This window comes from Paramisgurnus dabryanus, chromosome 1, assembly GCF_030506205.2.
Source record: "Paramisgurnus dabryanus chromosome 1, PD_genome_1.1, whole genome shotgun sequence".
NCBI lineage: Eukaryota > Metazoa > Chordata > Actinopteri > Cypriniformes > Cobitidae > Paramisgurnus > Paramisgurnus dabryanus.
The window spans coordinates 51424580-51446478 of record NC_133337.1 but is presented as its reverse complement, the minus strand read 5'-3'; the positions used below and the strand labels follow the sequence as shown (position 1 = coordinate 51446478).

At 36.3% G+C, this 21899-nt stretch overlaps 1 protein-coding gene across 10 annotated transcripts in view; it reads left to right on the top strand.

Moving 5' to 3' along the window:
• The window catches only part of cacna1g (calcium channel, voltage-dependent, T type, alpha 1G subunit), a 166485-nt gene that overhangs the window by 19947 nt on the left and 124639 nt on the right, over positions 1 to 21899 (top strand). For all 10 annotated transcript variants that reach the window (XM_073815448.1, XM_073815437.1, XM_073815438.1 and 7 more), the window contains exons 3-6: positions 587 to 684; positions 17511 to 17670; positions 20503 to 20794; positions 21782 to 21874. In XM_073815448.1, coding sequence (XP_073671549.1) covers positions 587 to 684; positions 17511 to 17670; positions 20503 to 20794; positions 21782 to 21874 — 643 coding nt within the window. The remainder of the gene's footprint in view (positions 1 to 586; positions 685 to 17510; positions 17671 to 20502; positions 20795 to 21781; positions 21875 to 21899) is intronic.

Here is a 21899-nt window from a genome sequence, read left to right as displayed (position 1 = left end):
CGACGGCTCTACATTAACCTTCCTTCCACCCCACTTTGACCTAATTGAAACGATTCAGCATAATTGTATGATGAATCCTGATAACTTTGCATTGATCTATGGCAGTTCGGCAGAAATGTGCCCAGGGTGCCAGTCTTAATTTGAAAATATTGCTGCCCTTTTACTCTATTCTGCCATAGAGGGCTGAAGGATATAGAAGATATTTATCAGCTTAACTGTCTGATCATTTTATGGCTTCAGGTGTGCACATTTACATTTATGCATTTGGAAGACGCTTTTTCCACAGCAGTGTAAATTTTGCCTATATGTTGCTTCATTAAAGGTTGTAAAAAACAAAAGAGGAGCTCAGATGCAAAAGCCACTAAATGCAACCTTTGTAAAAAATTTGATAATAATATTATTAAACAAATGCATTAGGGATGTATTATACGTTTATCAAATATTTTCAATTTAAACCACTTAAGTCCATCTTCAGGTCATCCTGAAATACTGCTTTGTTGGCAGAAAACATTAAGTGTCAAGAAAACACGGCTGAAGCACATCTATGCTCTTCAAATGTTAAACTTATATCTTTATGTGTTTACAGGATGCTGGAATATTCGCTCAACCTCCAGAATGTTAGTTTCTCTGCGGTCCGCACAGTCCGGGTACTACGACCTCTTCGGGCCATCAACCGGGTGCCCAGTGAGTACAACACCACATGTCTTGTATACACATATTGGCCCTGTCTGCGAAATCTGAGGTAAAGTCTTATAATATAAAAATGAGATTAGGAAAATCAAAGTCAGGTTGGCTTCCTAAAGACTGATTTCAATCGTTGACATGGCCTTACTCAGTCAATATATAAGGTAAGGTTATATTTACACAGAATGTTCTCAAGTTGTCAAGCACAAACCTTGACTTTAACTGAGATTTTATATACTGTATCACATGTACCTGAATATACCTGCATATGAAACCATACTTATTGAATTTTCAATTAAGCTTAATCACTTTCCGAATGGGATTTTAGAGCGTGATTCAATTTATTAATAGCATGCAGTTAATCAGCAAGTTTATTAAATTAAGAAAATTAAAAGCACTGTGGTCAGTTAATGTGATTTAATCAACATTTGCAAGAGGAACGTAGCATGAGCTCAGTCATATGCCACTGGGATTTGTTCCATTTTAGGGACTGGAGATTTATAGATCATGTTCCTCCTCAATGGTTTTTACTGCTTCTCTCTTTCTCACACACACCACATGGGCTAGACAAAGAATAATAGAGGCTGCAACACACACGCACACACACAAACACGCACACACTTTCCAAGGCTGAGTGATGATATTTTATTTGCCAAATCTTTATATATCGGATGTTTTAATCGCTGTCCGTGCCAGGGAGATGTCCAGGGTTCCCCAGTGGATCTTATTTTACGAGGAACCGTGTCTCGCCAATTCCGCTTCATGTCCCTTTTTGTGGAGGGTAATAAAATGGTAGTATTTACCTGGAATGCTTCAACCAGGTCCACTGAGGTTTTTCTGCTGTCTGTAAATTGTTTGGGGTCCTATGCAATTCTTACCCTTCGCAGTGGCCCTCGAGGACCAGTTCGATATTTCTAAGTGTTCGATCAACAGGCAGACAACTAAAGTCATTCCAAGATTTTTTTCAACTCTATATGGTTGACGGGATGGACTGGATGGGGCGAAGTGCTAGGTAGCAGACACCTTAATTAATCATTCATGAGCCACCTAGACTAATGTTGGCCTAATTAATTTGGAAATTATATTATGTGGAGTTTGCCTGCTGTGGACTCTCAGTGGGCGAATGGGTGACATAGATGTTTGTTAATCTTATTTGTCTTTATCCTCACATTTTTTGTGCAAAACCAATAGGAGACCAGCTCCGACCATCAATCATTGTCATGAACATTTAGGTGTTCTTTTGACAACAAAGTATAAAAATAAATTAGCAATAATAGGTCTTTGCATGCTTTCCCACTGCACTTTCTTTTGTGGGGAACTCGCGAAGAACTTTCCAGAATCATGCAAGCCCTAAATCACTCTGTGTTTCACCTTCTTCTGCGTCCTCTGTACCTCTCTGCCCTCCTTTCTTCTTTCTTAATCAACATCACACCCTGTTGTTCTTCACAACCATGGCTTGATGGATGAGGGGACGTGGCAACACTGTCAAAAGATGACAAACATGTTCCCTCACAAATCCAAAAGCTTAGCACCACAGCTGGCTCACACTGCCTGTTCAGGTAGGAGAGTGACCTCCTTAAAGGTTTGTAATATGCAGGCAGACCCCTGTATGTGCCCTTTGACTCCCCCTAGAAGGTGGATTAGTCTGGCAGAAAGGCTGGAGCATTCTTGCACTTCATCTTCTGGATTACAATTTACCATCATTCCAGACTTGAGGGCAGTTAAAGGTTAATTGGAACCCTGTCTGGCTGCCCACTTGTGTATTCTGTTATTATTTGAGGTTAGGAAAAACATCATGTCGAGCGTCCGGCAGGGGTGATGGTACGGTCATTGTTTTCGGAAGGCCAGTGGTAATTGAAGAGGTGGATGTGCAGATTGGTGGATGAAAAATAGAGTGCTATTGAAGAATAAAGAGAGGAAGAGATAAATAGATAGCTGCATTATACTTGAGGTGTCTGGTTTTAAGAATTATGGAGATGAGAGTGAAACGTCGCAAGAGTGAGGGATTGAACAAATGGCATCCTGCACAGCCTAGTTTGGTCTGTGTTGGGTGGTTTAATAGAGAAATAACTTTTGGTCTCTGTAAATGGGTTGACTTGATATTTGTCCTAAGGGATAAAAATAAACTAACACTTGAGTCTTTCAAAAGGTGTTCGAAAATTTCTCTCCTGATTGAGGTTAATTTCAAAAGGGCAACACCAACGAAAGCAATTACTTAATTGCTTAATACTGTAATAATGAGATAATCAATGCAAACAAAAAAGGTATCAATCATTTGTACACGGTACACGGTGTGACTATACAAATCACAACACATAAATAGGAAAATGTTAGTGTTATTTTGTCACTTATTGGGAGCATTATGCTAACTGGAGCCATTCACTTCCAGTTTTTGTGCTAAGCTAAGCTAGCGGGGGCTGCGTCAGACAGAGTTACCGCATGCACTGAGATGAGAAAGTTATGTATGGACTTATCTAACTATGGGGGATACGGTGAATAAGCTAAATTCCCAAAATGTGGGCGTGTTCCTTTAAAGAGTCAGATGCATACATACACCCAGCAGATCAAGCATATAATAATCAAGCATAATATAATTTGGTTTGATCAAATATGGACATTGTCTAGGTTAATGTAAACCAATGGTTGGGTTGTTCACATTTTAGCCATGGGTGAAACAACCCAGCATTTTTAAGGTGTAAATCTAAAAACTATACCAGTTATTGTGCCTGTGTGCGTATTACTAACACAGTCTCACCCCATGGTGTCAATATTTGACGACACTTGACCATGCGTCAATATGTTGACGCGGAGGGTATACCTTTCGCATCATTTTTTGACGAACTGGGGACTTCAATACTATTATGTCCGTTGCATTCTCTTTCCTATTTTCTTACCATTTTCGCGTCGGTTTAGGGTTAGATTACGCAAAATTAAACAGTGTACGCGAAATTAAACAGTTGTCACCTGGCGTTGGGGTTAGAGTTAGGTACGCGAAAATTAAACAGTTGTCACCTGGCGTTGGGGTTAGAGTTAGGTACGCGAAATTAAACAGTTGTCACCTGGCGTTGGGGTTAGAGTTAGGTTTGGGTAGGGATGTCATTATGTAAATCTAACCCTAAACCGACGCGAAAATGGTAAGAAAATAGGAAAGAGAATGCAACGGACATAATAGTATTGAAGTCCCCAGTTCGTCAAAAAATGACGCGAAAGGTATACCCTCCGCGTCAACATATTGACGCATGGTCAAGTGTCGTCAAATATTGACGCCATGGGGTGAGACTGGGTTGGTATTACAGTTAATGAGCATAGCAGATGAATAAATGAGGCAAATTAAGTATCATAAATTTGATCTCTGTTACAAAGAAAGATCAATATTGTGTGGAAAGCATGACTGATACAATCCTGGCAGTTTTCATACAGTATGTGAATCAATACATGATTATGTTTTTCTTAGTTTTATTATTGATCTGTGCAGCATCAGGTCAGTGATTTTATGAGCTTTTCCTAATGCAAAAGAAAATTAGAGGATTGGCATTGTCCTTTTGCAAACCTTATTGAATTAGTATTAGAAAGACTGAGTTTCTTATCTCGATACTTCTGCCAAGTATCAACACCCTTGTGTCAGAACTGATTAAGCCATCGAACAGTGTGATGGCCCTCTGTGTGTATTTGGTGTCCCCTTAAGCAATTTAATTAAACCTACAGAGAATCTGCTCTTTTATTATCTGTGAAAGCATAGGAGAAATAAATAGAAGCCTCCGTTATGATCCCTATTTCCCATGTGCTTTGTTATTGAGCTTGTTCGGTGCATGTGGAGGCCTCCAAAGGGCAGGGTGTCCCAGGGGTCTTCTTTATAACCCAGGGACAGGAGCACATTGTGTGGCTCCGAGACTCTTTACAAAGAAGAAAACAGCTATGACCGGGTATTTAAAGTCTCTCCTTGGGGAAGACTCTCTTTCCTAAATAATCATTTTAGGGGTTTATAAATGAATTAAACCACCTGCAGAGAGCAAGACCTTTGCATTACTGAAATACTACAGACTGATGTAGACAGGTCAGATAAGGAAGTGAATAAACAAGAAGTCATTTCCAGTGACATGAGCTAGATTTCATTAGTCTGTCAATAAAAGTGCCAGGCTGGTGATAAGGACAAAGAGGACTTACATAACTGTTTATGCAATGACTACATATCTGTGGTATAGGCGAAAGAATCATCATAGGCTGTAGTTACTGTGTATTGTCTGACTTGTGTTCTTGTACAAAAGCTTAACTCGCAAAGCCTCATGTTATTGGCGCATAAGGTCAAGAGTTTGAACCCCAGAGTACACATACTGTACACTATGCCGATTTATACCTTGTTTTGGACAAAAGCATATGCCTAATGCTTAAAATGACTGACTGACTGACAGACAGAGATAGATACACTGAACAACAGACAGTAGACTTTGGTACAGTATAAACATTATAGACATTACACAAACTACAGGTGCTGGTCATATAATTAGAATATTATCAAAAAGTTGATTTATTTCACTAATTCCATTCAAAAAGTGAAACTTGTATATTATATTCCTTCATTACTGTACACACAGACTGATATATTTCAAATTTTTATTTCTTTAAATTTTTATGATTACAACTGAAAAGTTTCAATATTGAAGACACCTGGTGCCACATTCTAATCAGCGAATTAACTCAAAACACCTGCAAAGGCCTTTAAATGGTCTCTCAGTCTAGTTCTGTAGGCTACACAATCATGGTGGAGACTGCTGACTTGACAGTTGTCCAAAAGACGACCATTGACTCCTTGCACAAGGAGGGCAAGACACAAAAGGTCATTGGAAAAGAGGCTGGCTGTTCACAGAGCTCTGTGTCCAAGCACATTAATTGAGAGGCGAAGGGAAGGAAAAGATGTGGTAGAAAAAGTGTACAAGCAATAGGGATAATCGCACCCTGGAAAGGATTGTGAAACAAACCCATTTAATGTGGGGGAGATTAACAAAGAGTGGACTGCAGCTGGAGTCAGTGCTTCAAGAACTACTACACACAGACGTATGCAAGACCTAAGGAAACTAACTAACTTCTTGATGATATTATGATTAAATGACCATCACCTGTATATGCAAAAAAATAACCACAAATGTACAATTTACAAATTGACAAAAGTAATTATTGAATAAAAATATATAATTATATTTGTTAATAAATAATTGTGCTTTTGCAGATATCATATGTGACCCTGGACCACAAAACCTTTTATAAATAGCACGGGTATATTTAAGCAGTTTCCAAAATCATTAGGATAATAGATAAAGATCATGTTCCATGAAGATATTTTGTAAATTTCCCACTGTAAATATATAAGAAATGTATTTATCATTATTAACCCTCTGGGGTCCGACCATTTTGGGACACTGGCAGAGGTTGTGACATGCTCTTACATCTTTTTTCAGTTAGTTTAAAACATAATAATGGCAAGTGTCTCATAACACTGCGTTCAGCACAATCTCGGCCACAATATTATGTGAGCTACATGTATGTACATGTTTGTATTTTTGAGAGAAAAATGTTTATGAATGGTTTTTAAAAAAGCTAAATTTTTAAGTCAGTGATATAAGTCCACAAATCCCATACTAAACATGTTTTAACAAGACTTTTCTAAACAGAATCTAGTAGTCTAGAGTTTTTTCTTTAAAAAGTAATGTTAAAATCGTCCTGCCTACTCATTCATATAAAACAATATATTGATTTAGAAATGTTAAGACACTTTTTGTTTAGAGGGGCCGTATGCGAGAATGATTGATTGACAGCTAGAAAACAAAAGGCTTGCATAATGAGCTGCAGAATGAGGCAGTAATGTGAGAGGGAACTACAGTAAAGAATGTGAGGAAAAATAAATGTATACATGTTTGTTTGAGGTTTATTAAGAAGTTAACAATATAATCAAAATAGAAATTAAGGTCAGTTGGACATTTTCAGTTTATTTGGAAACAAACCCTATTCAAAAACTTAACTTGTATAAACTAAGAAACTGATAAACAACAGTGCTGCTCATGTGGCTCATGTTACCATATAACTTTATGTCCAAAAAGTTTGAATATGTTTTTCCACTTCATAGTTTTGTACTGATGAGAGGGATGCAGACCTGTAAGAGAGTTATAAACAGCTTTTAGCATAAATTGTCCACAGAAATACCCTTACATACATACAGATGTGGCCTTTAAAAACGCGCGTTTTCTCCCGCGGCATTCGCCAAATCGTCTCGCGGAGTCACGCAGAATTCTGCAAGTGTTTTCGGGGGGGCTACTTTCCCTTTTCCCTTAATGTGTTTCGCTTCACAGAAAATCCACCAGGTGGCGCATAAAAAACTACATTTTTATATGCGTTGTCATTGCGGTTGTTTCCAGAAGTTAATAAGGGCATTGCTGAATATTTAACATTTCTATTAAAACAGCAAAGTGACGTCAACCAATTCTTGCCAGCATAACAGCGCATACATATATAAAGATGACTGTACGTGCAATGGGCATTTATACTAAATGCAACAAAGAATTTAGTGTGAGCCTAATACACTTAACTCTATTTACAATGTATATCTTAATTATTTGTGTTGTCGAATTTTGACACCGTTTCATTGTTTGTTCATAATATTAATAATTATGTCCGTTTTTCTAAAAGTATTAATATTTTAAAGAGATTCATGTGGTATAAAAATACATGTTTTAAAGTTAAAAATGTTGTAAAAATATAGTAGTATTATTGTTCTTAATATATTAAGAACAATAATATGACACATGTATATTGCGCTAAATTGCTTTATGGAAAGAGGAATTCTTCTCAACCACCACCAATAAAGTTTAAAAAATATTCTTTAAAAACGGCGTTTAAACCCACGCAGAGCGAACAAGAAAACATGGGCCTACATACTGTACAGTGGGCATATGATATCTTTATTTAGTTTTACATATTTAAAACTTTAATAATACCTTTCTTGCGCATATAGGCAGTCAGTGTTATGGTTTTTTTTATCCTTTCAGCCGTTATTCATAACAGTAAAAATATTCAGTGGCTTTGTAAATATATTACTAAAATAATGGATTAAAGTAACTTTATAAAATCTCTTAATGTCACTTATGTATTTTTTAGTTGGTCAAAACAAAATAAATTGCTAGAAATAGAACAGACATTTTAATTTAAAATGTACATATATTATAGGCGTATATTATCCTTGTTATTATTGTCCTTCCAGATATCTTATCTCAGACGTTCGCAGTCAACACTTTTAAAACTTATTTATATAAAATCTAATTTATAAATTAAAAAACAAAGTTTTAAGTTAAGACAATAATAAATATGTTTATTTTTATTGAAAGAAAAACGTAGAAAATGTTATTATGGGTATAGTTGATGCAAATAAAGTGTGCAGTAGGCTATACAAAAAATGCAAACAAATTATTTCTAAAAGTGGCAAGATTTTAAAAAGATAAAGGTGGCATAAAGAAAGACATGAGAAAAGTAGAGGTATGCAAAAGAGCACAGTTTAGTTATTGTTAATTAAAGCGGTTTTATACACCTTTGTTTGAATTGACAAGCATTTTATTCGCCACTTTCAACACATTTTGTGATTGATTTACTGATTTATTACAGAAAATTGTTGTCAGAAGCAAAGCTATTGTACAAAGCATCTTTATATGTATGTTTTAAAGTTAAAAATGTTGTAAAAAATATATTAGTATTCTTTTATATTAAGAATAACAATATGATACATTTATATTGCGCTAAAATGCAATATACATTATTCTGCAATATAAATTATTCTCAACCACCACCAATAAAGTTTAAACATTATTCTTTAGAAAAAAAAACGGCGTTTAAAACCGTGTTGCGTGGAGCGAACAAGAAAACATATGCTTACATGCTCAATCGGCACCGGGCGGGTATCCTTTTCCTCCAGACCTTGACGCATGGTCGCGGAAAAGCGAGAAATATATTTTTTTTAAGTAAAAATATTTTGCACAATTGATATATTACTTATGAATATTTTAGGAAATTATTTTTGACACACGTAGGTTATTACGTGTATTTTGGATTTTAATTTCATTACTGTGCCTATCCGTGGCCTCATCCGAGCGCACTTTCTTTGTCTTGCGTCTTTTAAAGACATTGGTACAGCACCATGACCCAGAAAAGACTCACACACCTTTCCCTGATGCATGCCCACACAGAAATACTGAACTCCCTGGACATTCGTCCTCTAGCTCATGAGAGACTTTGGAATTTCTATTATACAACCGGCGCAATGCGCGACGCGAGTTTTTTCTGCGCGAGTAAAGAGCGCATTGATAATATGCGTATTAACGGAATGACAACGCGGGTTTGTTTATTACATACATGGATGCGCAGCAGCACAAAAACGCTTTTTAATATGAAAAATTAAAGGATTAAAATGTAACAGATTATTATTGAGTCTCTTGGACATAAATGATGATCAATTATGAGACGTTAGAAGGCTTAAATAGCTGCTTCATCTGTAGCTAAGTAAATAAATGCTTTGCTTTAAACAAATGCATCTACTTTTAAATGTTTTTTTTAAATGCTACCCAACGGATTTATTGTATATAATGACTCTGCACCTGTAGATATGGTGAGATGAGAAAACATTTTAAGTAATGCTTTTAAAAAAAACATTTCGCTGTCCAAGTGCTGAAATGGCTCTCCACACGTTTGTAAATTCTTTATCTTTTGTTTGTAACAAATAGAGTATTTTTACAGTACAAACCTTATATAAAGCCTATTCTAAAAATGTAATTATACACCATGTATTTCTTTATAAAAGTATACAATATCAGAACTAAACCCATCATTATTTTTGTTCAAATTATGAATTATTTATAAGTTTAAAAAAGACAGTAATAGTACTATTTAGTAAAAAAAAAGATCTATATAAAAATATACTAGGTATGTTAATGTGAGAATATTTTACATCTGTCGTGTGATTCTAACTTAAAAACGAAAGTAAAATATGTTCGTCCGCATGGACATTGAAAATTGTGAAGTTTAATTAATATTATATGTTGTTATAATATTATATGTTGTATGTAAATTGTAACGAAAGTAATTCCCCCTGGGATAAGTATTTTTGCTTCTGATTAATAGCGCATATTCATCTGAGAACTGATGATGTCTGTGTGTTTCAGACCCTGGCTGTGTGCCCTGAAGTGTATATGACAATAAAGTAGTAAATCTCAATGTATTTATTTTTAAAATGTATTTTAAATAGGCCTATAGGCTCATAGGTTTTTTGGTTAAAAAATTCACAGCACCCCCTGTTCAAAATGACTTCCAGCGGCCCTGCCTTGACGCTTTGTGTGTTCGACTTTAAATGTTTTTTTTTTTTTTTTTTTTTTTTTTTTATTAGAGAACATATGAACATTAATACAGAAAACAGGCATCAAAATAGAAACTTCCAAAGTTGAATAACAAAATAGTTATAAAAATAAAATAGAAGACATTCACAGGACGCCAAATACAGACTCATAGACATTAACAATACATGTACCTTTTACATTTTTAACAAGTTTAAGAGACTTCATTAAAAGAGTGATTTCTTTTAAGAAAACCAGGTGTAAAGGATAAGATTTTAACAATCTACATTTATGAATAAAGAATTTGCCATACAAAATGAAGAAATTTACCAAATTGTAAATGTTTTTTTCATCATTCTCAAAGTAACAAATAATATCTTTCATATTAAATGTTATGACTGTGTTAGTTTTAGTTGATAGGACAGAAAAACATTCATTCCAAAATGCCTGAACATTTTGGCAATCAAAAAATAAATGACATAAAGACTCCTCAGTATTATTACAAAATGAACATTCGTTCCCAATGTCCATAAATTTAGAAAGTAGTAAATTAGTTGGGTATATTTTGTGTAATATCTTCAAATGAATTTCTCTCACTTTATTTGAAATACAAAATTTATAGGGCAGCAACCATGCTTTACACCAAATTACATCTCTTAGAATGGAATTCCAATAAAATTTTCCTCTTGGAGTAACTCTCTTCCTTTCATGAAAAACTTGTCTAATATCTTTATTAGTGCATTTTTTTTCAAAAATATTTTTTCGACTTTAAATGGTGCGGCGCTGACTGGTCGGCGTATGACATCAGAGTACCGCGAGAGCAAAGGTAAAGTCGGACCATTTGTAACATTTCGACTTGCTCTCGCGGTACTTTGATGTCTTCGTTGCCGAACTGTCTGCGCAGCGCCACATAGAAACGCCCTTTGACTCTTTAAGGCAAAGTACCAGCAACATGAGAAGTGGTGGCACGCAAAAGAAAGTGAAGGTACGCAGTACGCTAAAATATAAAGCGTCTGTACTGCGAGCACTGGTATAATTATTTACATCGTGTGTTGCTCTTTCACCATTGTGCACCCGCGCACTCTCTCTGTAGTTTGTAGCTCGCGCTCCGGCTTCGATAAACACCGTTTCTCAATACCAAGTAGGGGAGAGTGGGGCAAAGTGAGCCAGTGGGTAAGTTGACCCACCCCCTTTATCTAGGCAACCATACAGATTTGTAGCCGTGTGACCACAAATACAGGTAGCAACCATAATTTATATGTTAAAGAGAAGGACAAATTAAAGAGTTATGATTAAAGTATGATTTTTTTAACAAAAAAAAAAAAAAAACAGTTTTTATCCTATCAAAGTAAAATTTATACATACCAGGTATAAAGGCTGTTATGTTAAAGTAGATTTATCCAGGTCTAAATATTCATACCATAAATATTTGTGATAGGCTATGTATAAAACCATGTGAATGATTTAGCTAAAGATTAGCCTGAATTACTAAGCTAGGCAGTTTCCCAGAACGGTGGCTGTGGGGCAAAGTGAAACAGATGGGGTAAACTGAACCAGGGATTAAACCCCACCATGAGGCACTGTAACCATTGAATATGTTTCATTAAAAAAAAATTCTGTGTAGTCTCGCACAACTGATTTGTTCATTTTTAAACATTTTAGAAAACATATCATGCTAAGACATTACCATATTAATTAATTTTTATGCATTTGGCGTTTTGCAGGTCTACACTGAAAAAACAAACATACCACTCAGAAACGTCCATTGACAATCTCCAAACAATAAGTTGTTCCTCAAAATCTGTATTTTCATCTGATACAGACTCAAACATGAGTGGATGACATCAGAGTACCGCGAGAGCGATTTAAAACCAACCTCCTCCGCTTTATTTCTCGCGGTACTCTGATGTCATCTGCTTGTCGGTTCTTGTGGCGCTGCGTAAAGTTGACCACACCTAAAAAATGTACTGCTAAACTCGACAGAAATGCTCTGTATACCAGCACCTCCTTTATTAATTTGTATAGCAGGAAAAGTTCTGTTTTACTTCTCAGCGTGATAAATAGCTTACAAGGTTTGGTGTGTGAGCGTGTGAACTGACAGAAATGCGTGTGTCTCATGGCGATTGCGTGGGACTTAAGAGCCTAGGTTATATCAACATATGTCAAATTAAGTTACCTGATATCCACTTAATTTTATAAGTTATAAACATTCATTTAAAATAACATACAGCTTATGTATTAGGCCTATTTGCTTAAATTACATTTTAACAAAGAAACTGCAAAGGTTGATATTAAAACCCAACACGCTGGTGAAAACTGGATAAACCGGTTTTCTTTGATGAGGTGATCGATTAGCATTGGGGGTTGGCAAAGAATTGGCAGACCTAGGGGTGGGTGGTTTTTAATTTCTTGACTTTCTGTCACTGGTAGCTGCTAAAACAAGCAGCTAAACCATGTACAATTAATTACATTTTGGAATTAACTTCCTTCATGTCTTTTTATTTATACACTGTAAAAAATATTTTCTGAATTTTTAAGTAAAGTTAGCATTAAATATGTTTTACAAACAATTGATTTACAAACTCTGGGATGTTTGTGATTATCATCATTCAGAAAAGTGGTGCTTGTGTTTAGACTCATGTTTTACGTGATTAAATCAGGTTACATTAGTTTCTTTTCAGTGTAGAACAGTTTGTAATCAAAATGCAAAAATATAGCACATTTATAAACATCGCTGAAACAAAGAGTGAATTAAAATTAAAAAAGTAATAAAGTTAAAGCTGCTGATAATTTTGTTTATATTTACTAGCATTTTCTGAGTGAAAAATGTTTAGATTTTGTTAAGTAGCCTAAATCCTACTCCAATTTATTTCAGTGTAGGTTTCTCATTTTTATCAGCTTTCTTTTGCTTTTCAAAGGGCCGTCTACCTTTGCTACCGCCAGTGCTTTAATGTGGGCCAGTACCGCCACTTCCAAATATAGCTCTTGAGCGTACCACCGCCTCTCCCTGCGCCCAGAACCTACTTCTAACGTACCAGAACGCTCGTTTGCACATCTGTTTAAATCAGAGGCTTAATTTAATTATTTGGCTGCGCTGCCGCTTTTCAAAGCGCCCTTCACAATGCAAGCTACCTAATTCGTCCCACGAGAGCAGAGACTACATTACCCATTCACCTTTGAGTTTTACAAGTTAAAAGCGCATGCGTAGCTTTTGCTGCTGTCAATAGGCTTGTTCGACTTCATGCGGCGCCCCGAGAATCGACAGCCAGAAGACGTCACAGTATCGCGAGAGCGAGGCGAAATATGATTTCTTGAATCATTCTCGCGGTACTCTGACGTCATCCGGCTGTCGGTTCTTGCGGCGCCGCATGAAGTCGAACAAGCATAGTGTTAACAACGTGGTTTGGAGAGGTGTGTGAAACGCGCAACCATAGCTGCTCTGTTAAAATGAAAATACAATGAATACTTAATATGCCCTCCTGGTTTTAGACTCTAAGGACTAAAAGAACAAGGTCAGAATCAGATGACTCTCGCTGGCTGACATCCCAACAAGCCAGAATGATATCGCTGCAGGTCAGATGCAAGCTTTTTCCAATACCCTTCTGTAGGTACGTGACAATCTCTGCTGTCGCGGCTGTCAGCTTGGTTCCCCTCGACGCAACTTCGGATTTCCTCAGACGATGTGCAGACTGATTGTATTATACATACTTGCTAAACTACAAGTGTACGAAATTTCAATGAATTTGAACGACGCGCACAGGAGTTTTACCACACGCAAAATGGAAAACAATGGGACAAAATAAAGTGATGACTTTCGAGTTTCAAATGGCCAATATTCTGTTATTCTTGAACCCATAGACATGGTCTTGGTGTCCAGAGAGTATCTTTGCCCGACAGCGACAATATGTTATTAAAAAATAAATTACATCATTATGGATAAATGAGTGCTTACAGAATATATATATTTGAGAATGCTTATCAGTTCTTTTTTGTTTCTTAAACTTTAAAGATGAATATTCTCCTTTAGAGATGGGCAATTTTCAGCAATAGCACATTATATTCAAATTTTTGAGCTCATAAAAAATATTTTTCGCTTATTTAAATGACTTTTTATGTTTTTATGCACGTTTAGTTTTGGTGCAATTTCATCAAAAGCTTGTAATTAGGAAATACACACAACATGCTTAACGTGTATTTTCTATATGTTAAAAAGTTTGTAAAAATTGCGTATTCTTATATAATAAGAATAACAATATGATATATTTATATTGCGCTCAAAATGATTTAGAAATGGAAAAAGGAATTCTTCTCAACTACCACCAATAAAGTTTTAAAATTCTTATTTAGAAAAACGGCATTTAAACCCACGTGCACCGAACAAGAAAACGTATGCTTACAAACAGTCCGTGTATGATATCTTTTTTATTTAGTTTTACATATTTTTATTTATATGCATTTAATAATAAGGTCATAATGTACACACTGTTAAAAATGATTCAGTGGCTTTGTAAATATCTCTAAAATAAATGATTAAAGTAACTTAATAAAATCTCTTAATGCAGTTATGCGATTTTTTTAGTTGGAAAATAAATTACTAAAAATAGAACAGATATTTTGTGTAAAATGTACATATATTATTTGATGTATACGCCTTAATAATATAAGTATTACATTTACAGATTATTTTAGTCAATATATTTAAAAAGGTCAGAGTAATATATTTAAGTTTTTAAAACTGTAATAATTGCATATTTCAAATTATTATTATTTCTATTTGACATCAAAAATGTGTAAGTTTTACGCCTAACTTGAAGTATGATTTACTTATATTTTCACATTGATATTATTTGAGTAAATGTAGGCAAAAAATAAATTAATAATAAGTAGAAAAAATGTCAATTTTAAACAATCACATAGCCAACGGTTTTTAATCAGCAACAAAGAAACTGCGCATTTTGCCGATGACAAACACATCAGAAACTCCTCGAATTTATGAATATTTACACTCACAATATGATTTTATTTTCTTAGTACAAAAGTATAACATATTATACAAATTCTCAGTGAAATGTATTAAACACCAATGCATACTTTTTATCGTGTTTCATACCATGTAAAGGGAAACATAATAATATAAAAAGTAGCCTACTGTTCAGAAATGCAGAAAAGCGCACCACAACCATGTTAAAGCTATTAAAACGTTCAGATGCAAAAATGAACTAAATGTAAAATTAGATAAACTAGTTAATGATATTGCGTAAATGCGCTCGGTCTCTTCAAAGGTCTTCGCGAATTATTTTGTTATAAGACTCGATTATCATACATCACGTCTCTTCTACTGTAAGTACACGGAAAAAAATAAGACAAATGATCCGCGTTTGAGTCGGATTTTTATGAAGAATATGTGACTGTTTATGTAACTGGCAAAAGAAAACTTCGCCAACAAAATGTTTGCCAAAAAGCATGCATTTGTATGACATCAAAGTCCGTGTCATGTTACTTCAATATCATACAGTATACGCTCAGCATGAAGTCGAGCACACACATTGTCGTCAGTATGGCCTACAAGAAACACGCCTGCCCTCTACAGGTTTTTATATTTCCTGCGTCCCCCACCGAACCCCCCTTTTGCGGGATCTCGCAGAATTTCGGAAGTCTCCGCGGCATTCTGGTCTCAGAGACGCGCATTTTTAAAGGCCACATCTGTAACTGATGGGTAAATATCACTGATAGCACTACATTCAGATAAACTATCATGTACATAAACTAAATTCAGAACAACTCAGATAAACATCTGCAGTGATTAGTTTTATATAAAGCTGTTTTCAGATTCCTGTTTCAGATGCCCACCAATCGTCTAGGTTCTGTTTATAACGCGTTTCTGTAAGTGCGTATGAACATCGCATATGACGACCATGTGCGTGAGTACTCGCGTCTCCGCCTAAACAACGCAGCGCTCATAAAAATCGGTGTCGCGTGTAAAGCGCAATGTATGGAATTGCGTTGGATGTAAACAATATGTTGCTAAAGACTTTATTTGGACAACTTTAAAGGGAATTTCTCAATATTTTTTAATTTACGCCCTCAGATTACAGATTTTCAAATAGTTATAGTATCTCAGCCAAAGACTGTCCTACCCTAAGAAACCATACATCAATTGGTTAAGTTATTCAGCTTTCAGATGATGTATAAATCTCAATTTCAAAAAAATTACCCTTTTGGCTGGTTTTGTGGTACAGGGTCATACATATTTGAACAGAGAAACAATGTCGACTGTATTTAATTGTATTGATAAAATAAAATGGGTAAAATAATATATATAGTAACAGATTAGGATTACTCCTACTTTAAGATTCTAGATTTTAGACTAAATTTAGCCCTTTACTATATTCTAGTTTCACTTTATTATATTTTATTAAGGGGCCTGGATTCAGGAAGGCGAATTTCTCCAGGAAATTCACCTTCCTGTGTGGAATTACCTCTCAGTTCGAGGACAGTGATCTGAGCCACTGTCACTGATTCAATGCTTGTTAGGCCCTGACTTGGCAAGCTTAACCGAATTGCTGCGCTGAGTTGAACTGCGCAGTCATTTGGAGTCAATAATGACCGAAGTTAGGAAGTGATTTTCTTGCAGAAACCTTAGTGCAAAAAAAAAAAAAAACACTTTATTATGGAGACCTGTAATGTCATTCTGAACCCACCTTTTGTTAATAACGATAAAGGGATAAACAAACGGTAAATGTTGTGTGTCTTACAGGACCCCGCCCTAAAATATTTCTAAGCCAGATTTTTGTCAAGGTTTCTCATTATGGATGATTGAATTTAAGGGGCTAGAACCCACATCAGGGATGATAGCTTTGAGAAATGCAGCATCTATGGAGAGCTCTGTAAACCCACACAGCACAGAGCTATTTAACGTTATGACTTGAATCCACCATTGTCATTCATTCCTTTTGGCTGGCGTTAATGCATTGCCGCTTATCACCACTGCTTTTCCTCCAAATGTGGAAATTACAGCTGGCCATAGTTATCGCCCACAGATTGAAGGCTGCCAGGGAGCGCCGGTTGGATTACACCGCTCCAATTACCCGCCAAACTGCGAACGTGAAATGATTTTCATCATTTATGCACCAGTCAGCTGACATTCTGGGTGACACAGGGCACACACAATAGAGAAGCCAAAGCATCAGTGTCTGAAAAACTGAAAAAGTGCCCAGTGCTCGGTAGAAATCCACCTCAGAAAGAGATTTTTACTGGCTCAGTAAAAACATTTGTACAACGAGCCCTCGTAAACGTGTGGGTAAAAGCAGTTCAGTGCATAATAGAGCTGTTCTTTTGTACGTTTTATGAGAGCAATATGCTTGTGGCAGTATCTTTTTATTATTACATCAGTGTTAGTGTGTATATCTGTGTGTGAGAGAAATTAAGTGCTGTTACAGTTTCGATTTCATTGTGTTGCAGGTATGAGAATCCTGGTGACGCTGCTGCTGGATACTCTCCCCATGTTGGGCAATGTGCTGCTGCTTTGCTTCTTTGTTTTCTTTATCTTTGGGATTGTGGGTGTCCAGTTATGGGCCGGGCTCCTTCGTAACCGCTGCTTCCTTCCTGAAAACTTCTCACTGTGAGTGTAATGACCTGGGCTTCAACACAATATTAGTTTAGATCTCTTGGGTGTCATGACTTGAGATGATGTTTGAAATACCAAAACTCTTTAATATGATTATGAAAGGCTAAATGGAGTTTGAGCTAATACTATCGCTGTGTTTTACAACCTGAAGTACTACATGAACTAGTTCCAAAAAAACAACTTGACCACCTTAAAGGGATAGTTCACTTTAAAGTTAAACTTCTGTCATCATTTCCTCATCCTCATGTTGTTCTAAAACTGTATGAATTTCTTTTTTCTAATGAACACAAAAGAAGATATTTTGAGAAATTATTGTAAACAAACAGCAGATAGTGACCATAGACTTGCATTATAGGAATAAAAACATGTGATGGAATTGAATGGGTACCATCGCCTGTGTGTTTACCATCATTAAATAAAATATTTTCTTCATCATTTATCACAATACTTCCAAAATATTTTTTCCTACTATGGAAGTCAGTGGTCACTAGGGCTGAACGATACATCAAATTTTCATCGTCATCGCGAAATGAACTCACGATGAACACATCGCAACAGACAGCCTTAACGCGATGAATGAAGGGAAAACGGTAAGCGCATGTAATAAACGTTTGACCTATCACGTTTAGTCCTGAAGACATACCTTGCGTCCCAAACCGCATACTTCCATACTATATAGTAGGCGAAAAGCACTACTTCTCGTGCTCTTTGCATACTATATAGTATGGAAGTAGGCAGTTTGAGACGCACGGATGGTTTGCACGTTCAAGCTATTAGGCCAATCAGGGAAACCCCCAAGTCAGCTACGCTCAGATTGATTTGTGATGTGTCAGTTGCGACGCTGTGCCTGTTAGCAAAAATGATGGCGAGGAAGGAGAGAAGAGTGAGGAAAATGTGTTGTCAGACGAAGACCTTGTGGTGAAAAGGAACAGCACTTCAGCTATATCATTGAATTATTTTGGATTTAGGAGAGATGACGCCTCAAACACAGGTACTGTGGAAGCGGTGATTCACATATTGCGTCTATTGCGTGCTTTCAAATGTAGGCGCGCAGTATGTGCGCTCTGGAAGCGCGCGGTCGCGACTCGCACGCGGTGCGACACGCTCGTTTTTCCAGGCTTTTCAAAAACATTTTAACTTTTCAGAATGACACAAGCGCAGTGTGCAGATCATGTGACAGTAACCTACGTGTCTAGCGTTTTCCATGCGTTTTAGGCGCGACATGTGAATGGCCCCTAAAACATGAAAAAATATAAAATATTTATCGCAACTCACATCGTCATCGCAACATTAAACATTGTCACCGCGCATCGCAACTTTTCCTCACATCGTGCAGCCCTAGTGGTCACTATCTGCTGTGTGTTTACAGTCATTTCTCAAAATATCTTCTTTTGTGTTCATCAGAAAAAAAATATTCATACAGGTTTAGAACAACATGAGGATGAGTAAATGATGATAGTATTTCATTTTAAAGTGAACTATCCCTTTAAGGTAGTATGACCAAGTAGTAGCCGCTTACCAAACACAGTCAAAAAATTGTCCCAAGCTGTCTCTGTGTAAAATGGTCCTAATATAATCCATTTAGGTACAGATATGTTTGCATTTGAACCAATTTTCCTAACAGTGTACAATACCAGCTCAAGTTGGACACCAGATCCGCATAAATGGCTTTAATGGGTGTTTAGCCACTGTATAAATCCATCAGGATGATGTATACTGTACATAACTTTAAAAAACAATCCTAGACCTAAAGGCATGAAACATTTGCACTGACAAATTGTTTAGTGGCCACTTTTGTATTTATCGAGTCATTGAAATAAACAAATGGGATGTTAATAATTCTCATTTTTCTTTCTTGCTACTTCTATTAGTTTCCTGTACTGAATTAATAGTGTTTACTGTCTAGCTCTTTTAAACCCCACTGCTATCATTGCAGTAAAAGCAAAAATTAGACCCAATGGCACACAAGCGATGAAGGAACCCGCTGCCTCATGCAGACCGGCATCGGCGATTATGTAACATTAAGACAGTCCTAAACTGTTAAATCGCTCTTAAGGAACACTATTTCAAAGGACAGGTTTCTGCGGTGGGATAGGATTTGTCGCGATTGGTAATTGAAGGTGCTTGTGCAGCTAATTCACTGTGGCACTTTCTCTCTGAGGTAAATTTGTGTTGACAGACGGCACAATTATCCAGTGTCAGAGCCGAACGGCATTAAAGCTACGCCTTGCATTTCTCAAGGAGTTGACCGGGATCTCTCTACTGCACGAATTGTGCCTAAATTGATGTTAGAAACCATCAATACCAAGTTTTCATTGTTTTGGTTACTACTCAATGGACAGTTAATAAGTTGTCTGAAGTGCTTCTGTGCATTACATACAATTTGTCATTTTAACAAGTTTTCGTTTCATTTTCACACTGTAAAAAAGTTAATTCAACTTAAAAAAATATTAGTTGACATAACATATTTACACTAAACTTTTTTTGATTTAACTATTATTAACTATAATATTTTTAAGTTGAATTAACTCAATTTTAAGGAGACCAGGTAACTTACTTTTAAAAGTATTTTCTCAATTATATATCTTGACTTAATACATTTACTTAAAGAAATTGTTCACAAAAAAGACAAATCATAAAAAATATGTTTTTTCCATACTTGAATCCAAAAATTGTTCCATGAAAAAAAATACAGGTTTAAAATGACATAACGGTGGATAAATTATTTTCTTTTTTCTCATTTCAACTAATCCTTTTCCGAATTTAATTTTTTCTAGTACACTGTCACTTTAAGAATAATTGATTACGGATGCTGCTTTCTTACAGGCCTGCCAGCCTTAACCTGCACAACTACTACCATACAGAAAACGATGATGAAAACCCGTTCATCTGTTCTCAACCTCGGGAGAACGGCATGCGGCTGTGCAGCTCTCTCCCTACGCTCCACGAGGAGGGCCTGCAGTGCCAGCTGGACATGGCATCTTACAATAACACAGACAACACCACCTGTGTCAACTGGAACCAGTATTATACCAACTGCTCCGCTGGAGAGGTCAATCCCTTCAAGGGAGCCATAAACTTTGACAACATTGGTTACGCCTGGATCGCCATCTTTCAGGTTAGTGTCTTTTAAGTGTCAGGTAAGTTTTTGCTGATTCTGTGACTTATAAAGTGCACATGCTGACTTCCAGACTGTTCGGTTATATCTCGGTCAACAATTGATGGTGTACCTAAACACATAAGCTCAGCATATGCTATGGGGTTTTGTATCAGCTCTTTTAGAGATTGTGGCAGCTGTCTCTATTAATCTTGTGCGATCTTTTATCACCAAAGGGTAATAAGGTTTTAATTCCTCTGCGCCCTACAGAATGTGCCCACTGATTTTAATCTCAGATTGAATTAAACAGAAGCCACACCCTTACACTCAGCAGGGACACTTTGTGGATGTTTATTTCAAACCTTAAGAGATCAGAAAAATGAGGATGCTGTCATATGATGTACTTAAGAAGGACTTGATGACTTAATCTTCCTTTCACAGGCAGCCAATTTTGTGGCTAAGCGCTTAATTTTCAGAGTCTAAAATGAATTAGCCGTCTGACAGCCCTTCATCCTGCTAGCACACCCAATTGCCCTGTAAATAGCAGGCAAAGTGCTTTGCTTTCCGGTTTTGCCATACCCTGTTTCTCTTTAATCTGTGACAGATTAATCAAAAGGAGCAAGGGTTGCATGCTGGGAAGGGTGTTTTCTCCAAATGAGATATTCGTACTGTCTGCCTCATCGTGCCTGCTTCAATTCACACCCCAAAGCTGATCAAGGGCGCATGCAGTCACATTTATGTCTCAGTCAGTGCATTTCCACTGGTTGCTTATAATTATAGTTTCTATAACAGTCAAGCAGTGTATTTATTGGCTTTATAATAATTCAAAAACAGAAAAAAAAAACCTTTATCCATTGACATGTCTATTGATAAATTAACTTTAAATGCTGATATCATGTCATCAGTTGCAATCACTGCTAATGCCTTTTCTTATGCCTTTATGAACAGATTTTGAATAACCTGTATTTGCCTAATTAATGGTCTTTCATTTATTATTCTGTCTTGTAGGTCATTACTCTGGAAGGATGGGTGGACATCATGTACTTTGTTATGGACGCTCACTCCTTCTACAATTTCATCTATTTCATCCTCTTGATCATAGTGAGTGGCTTTTGGCTGATGTGGG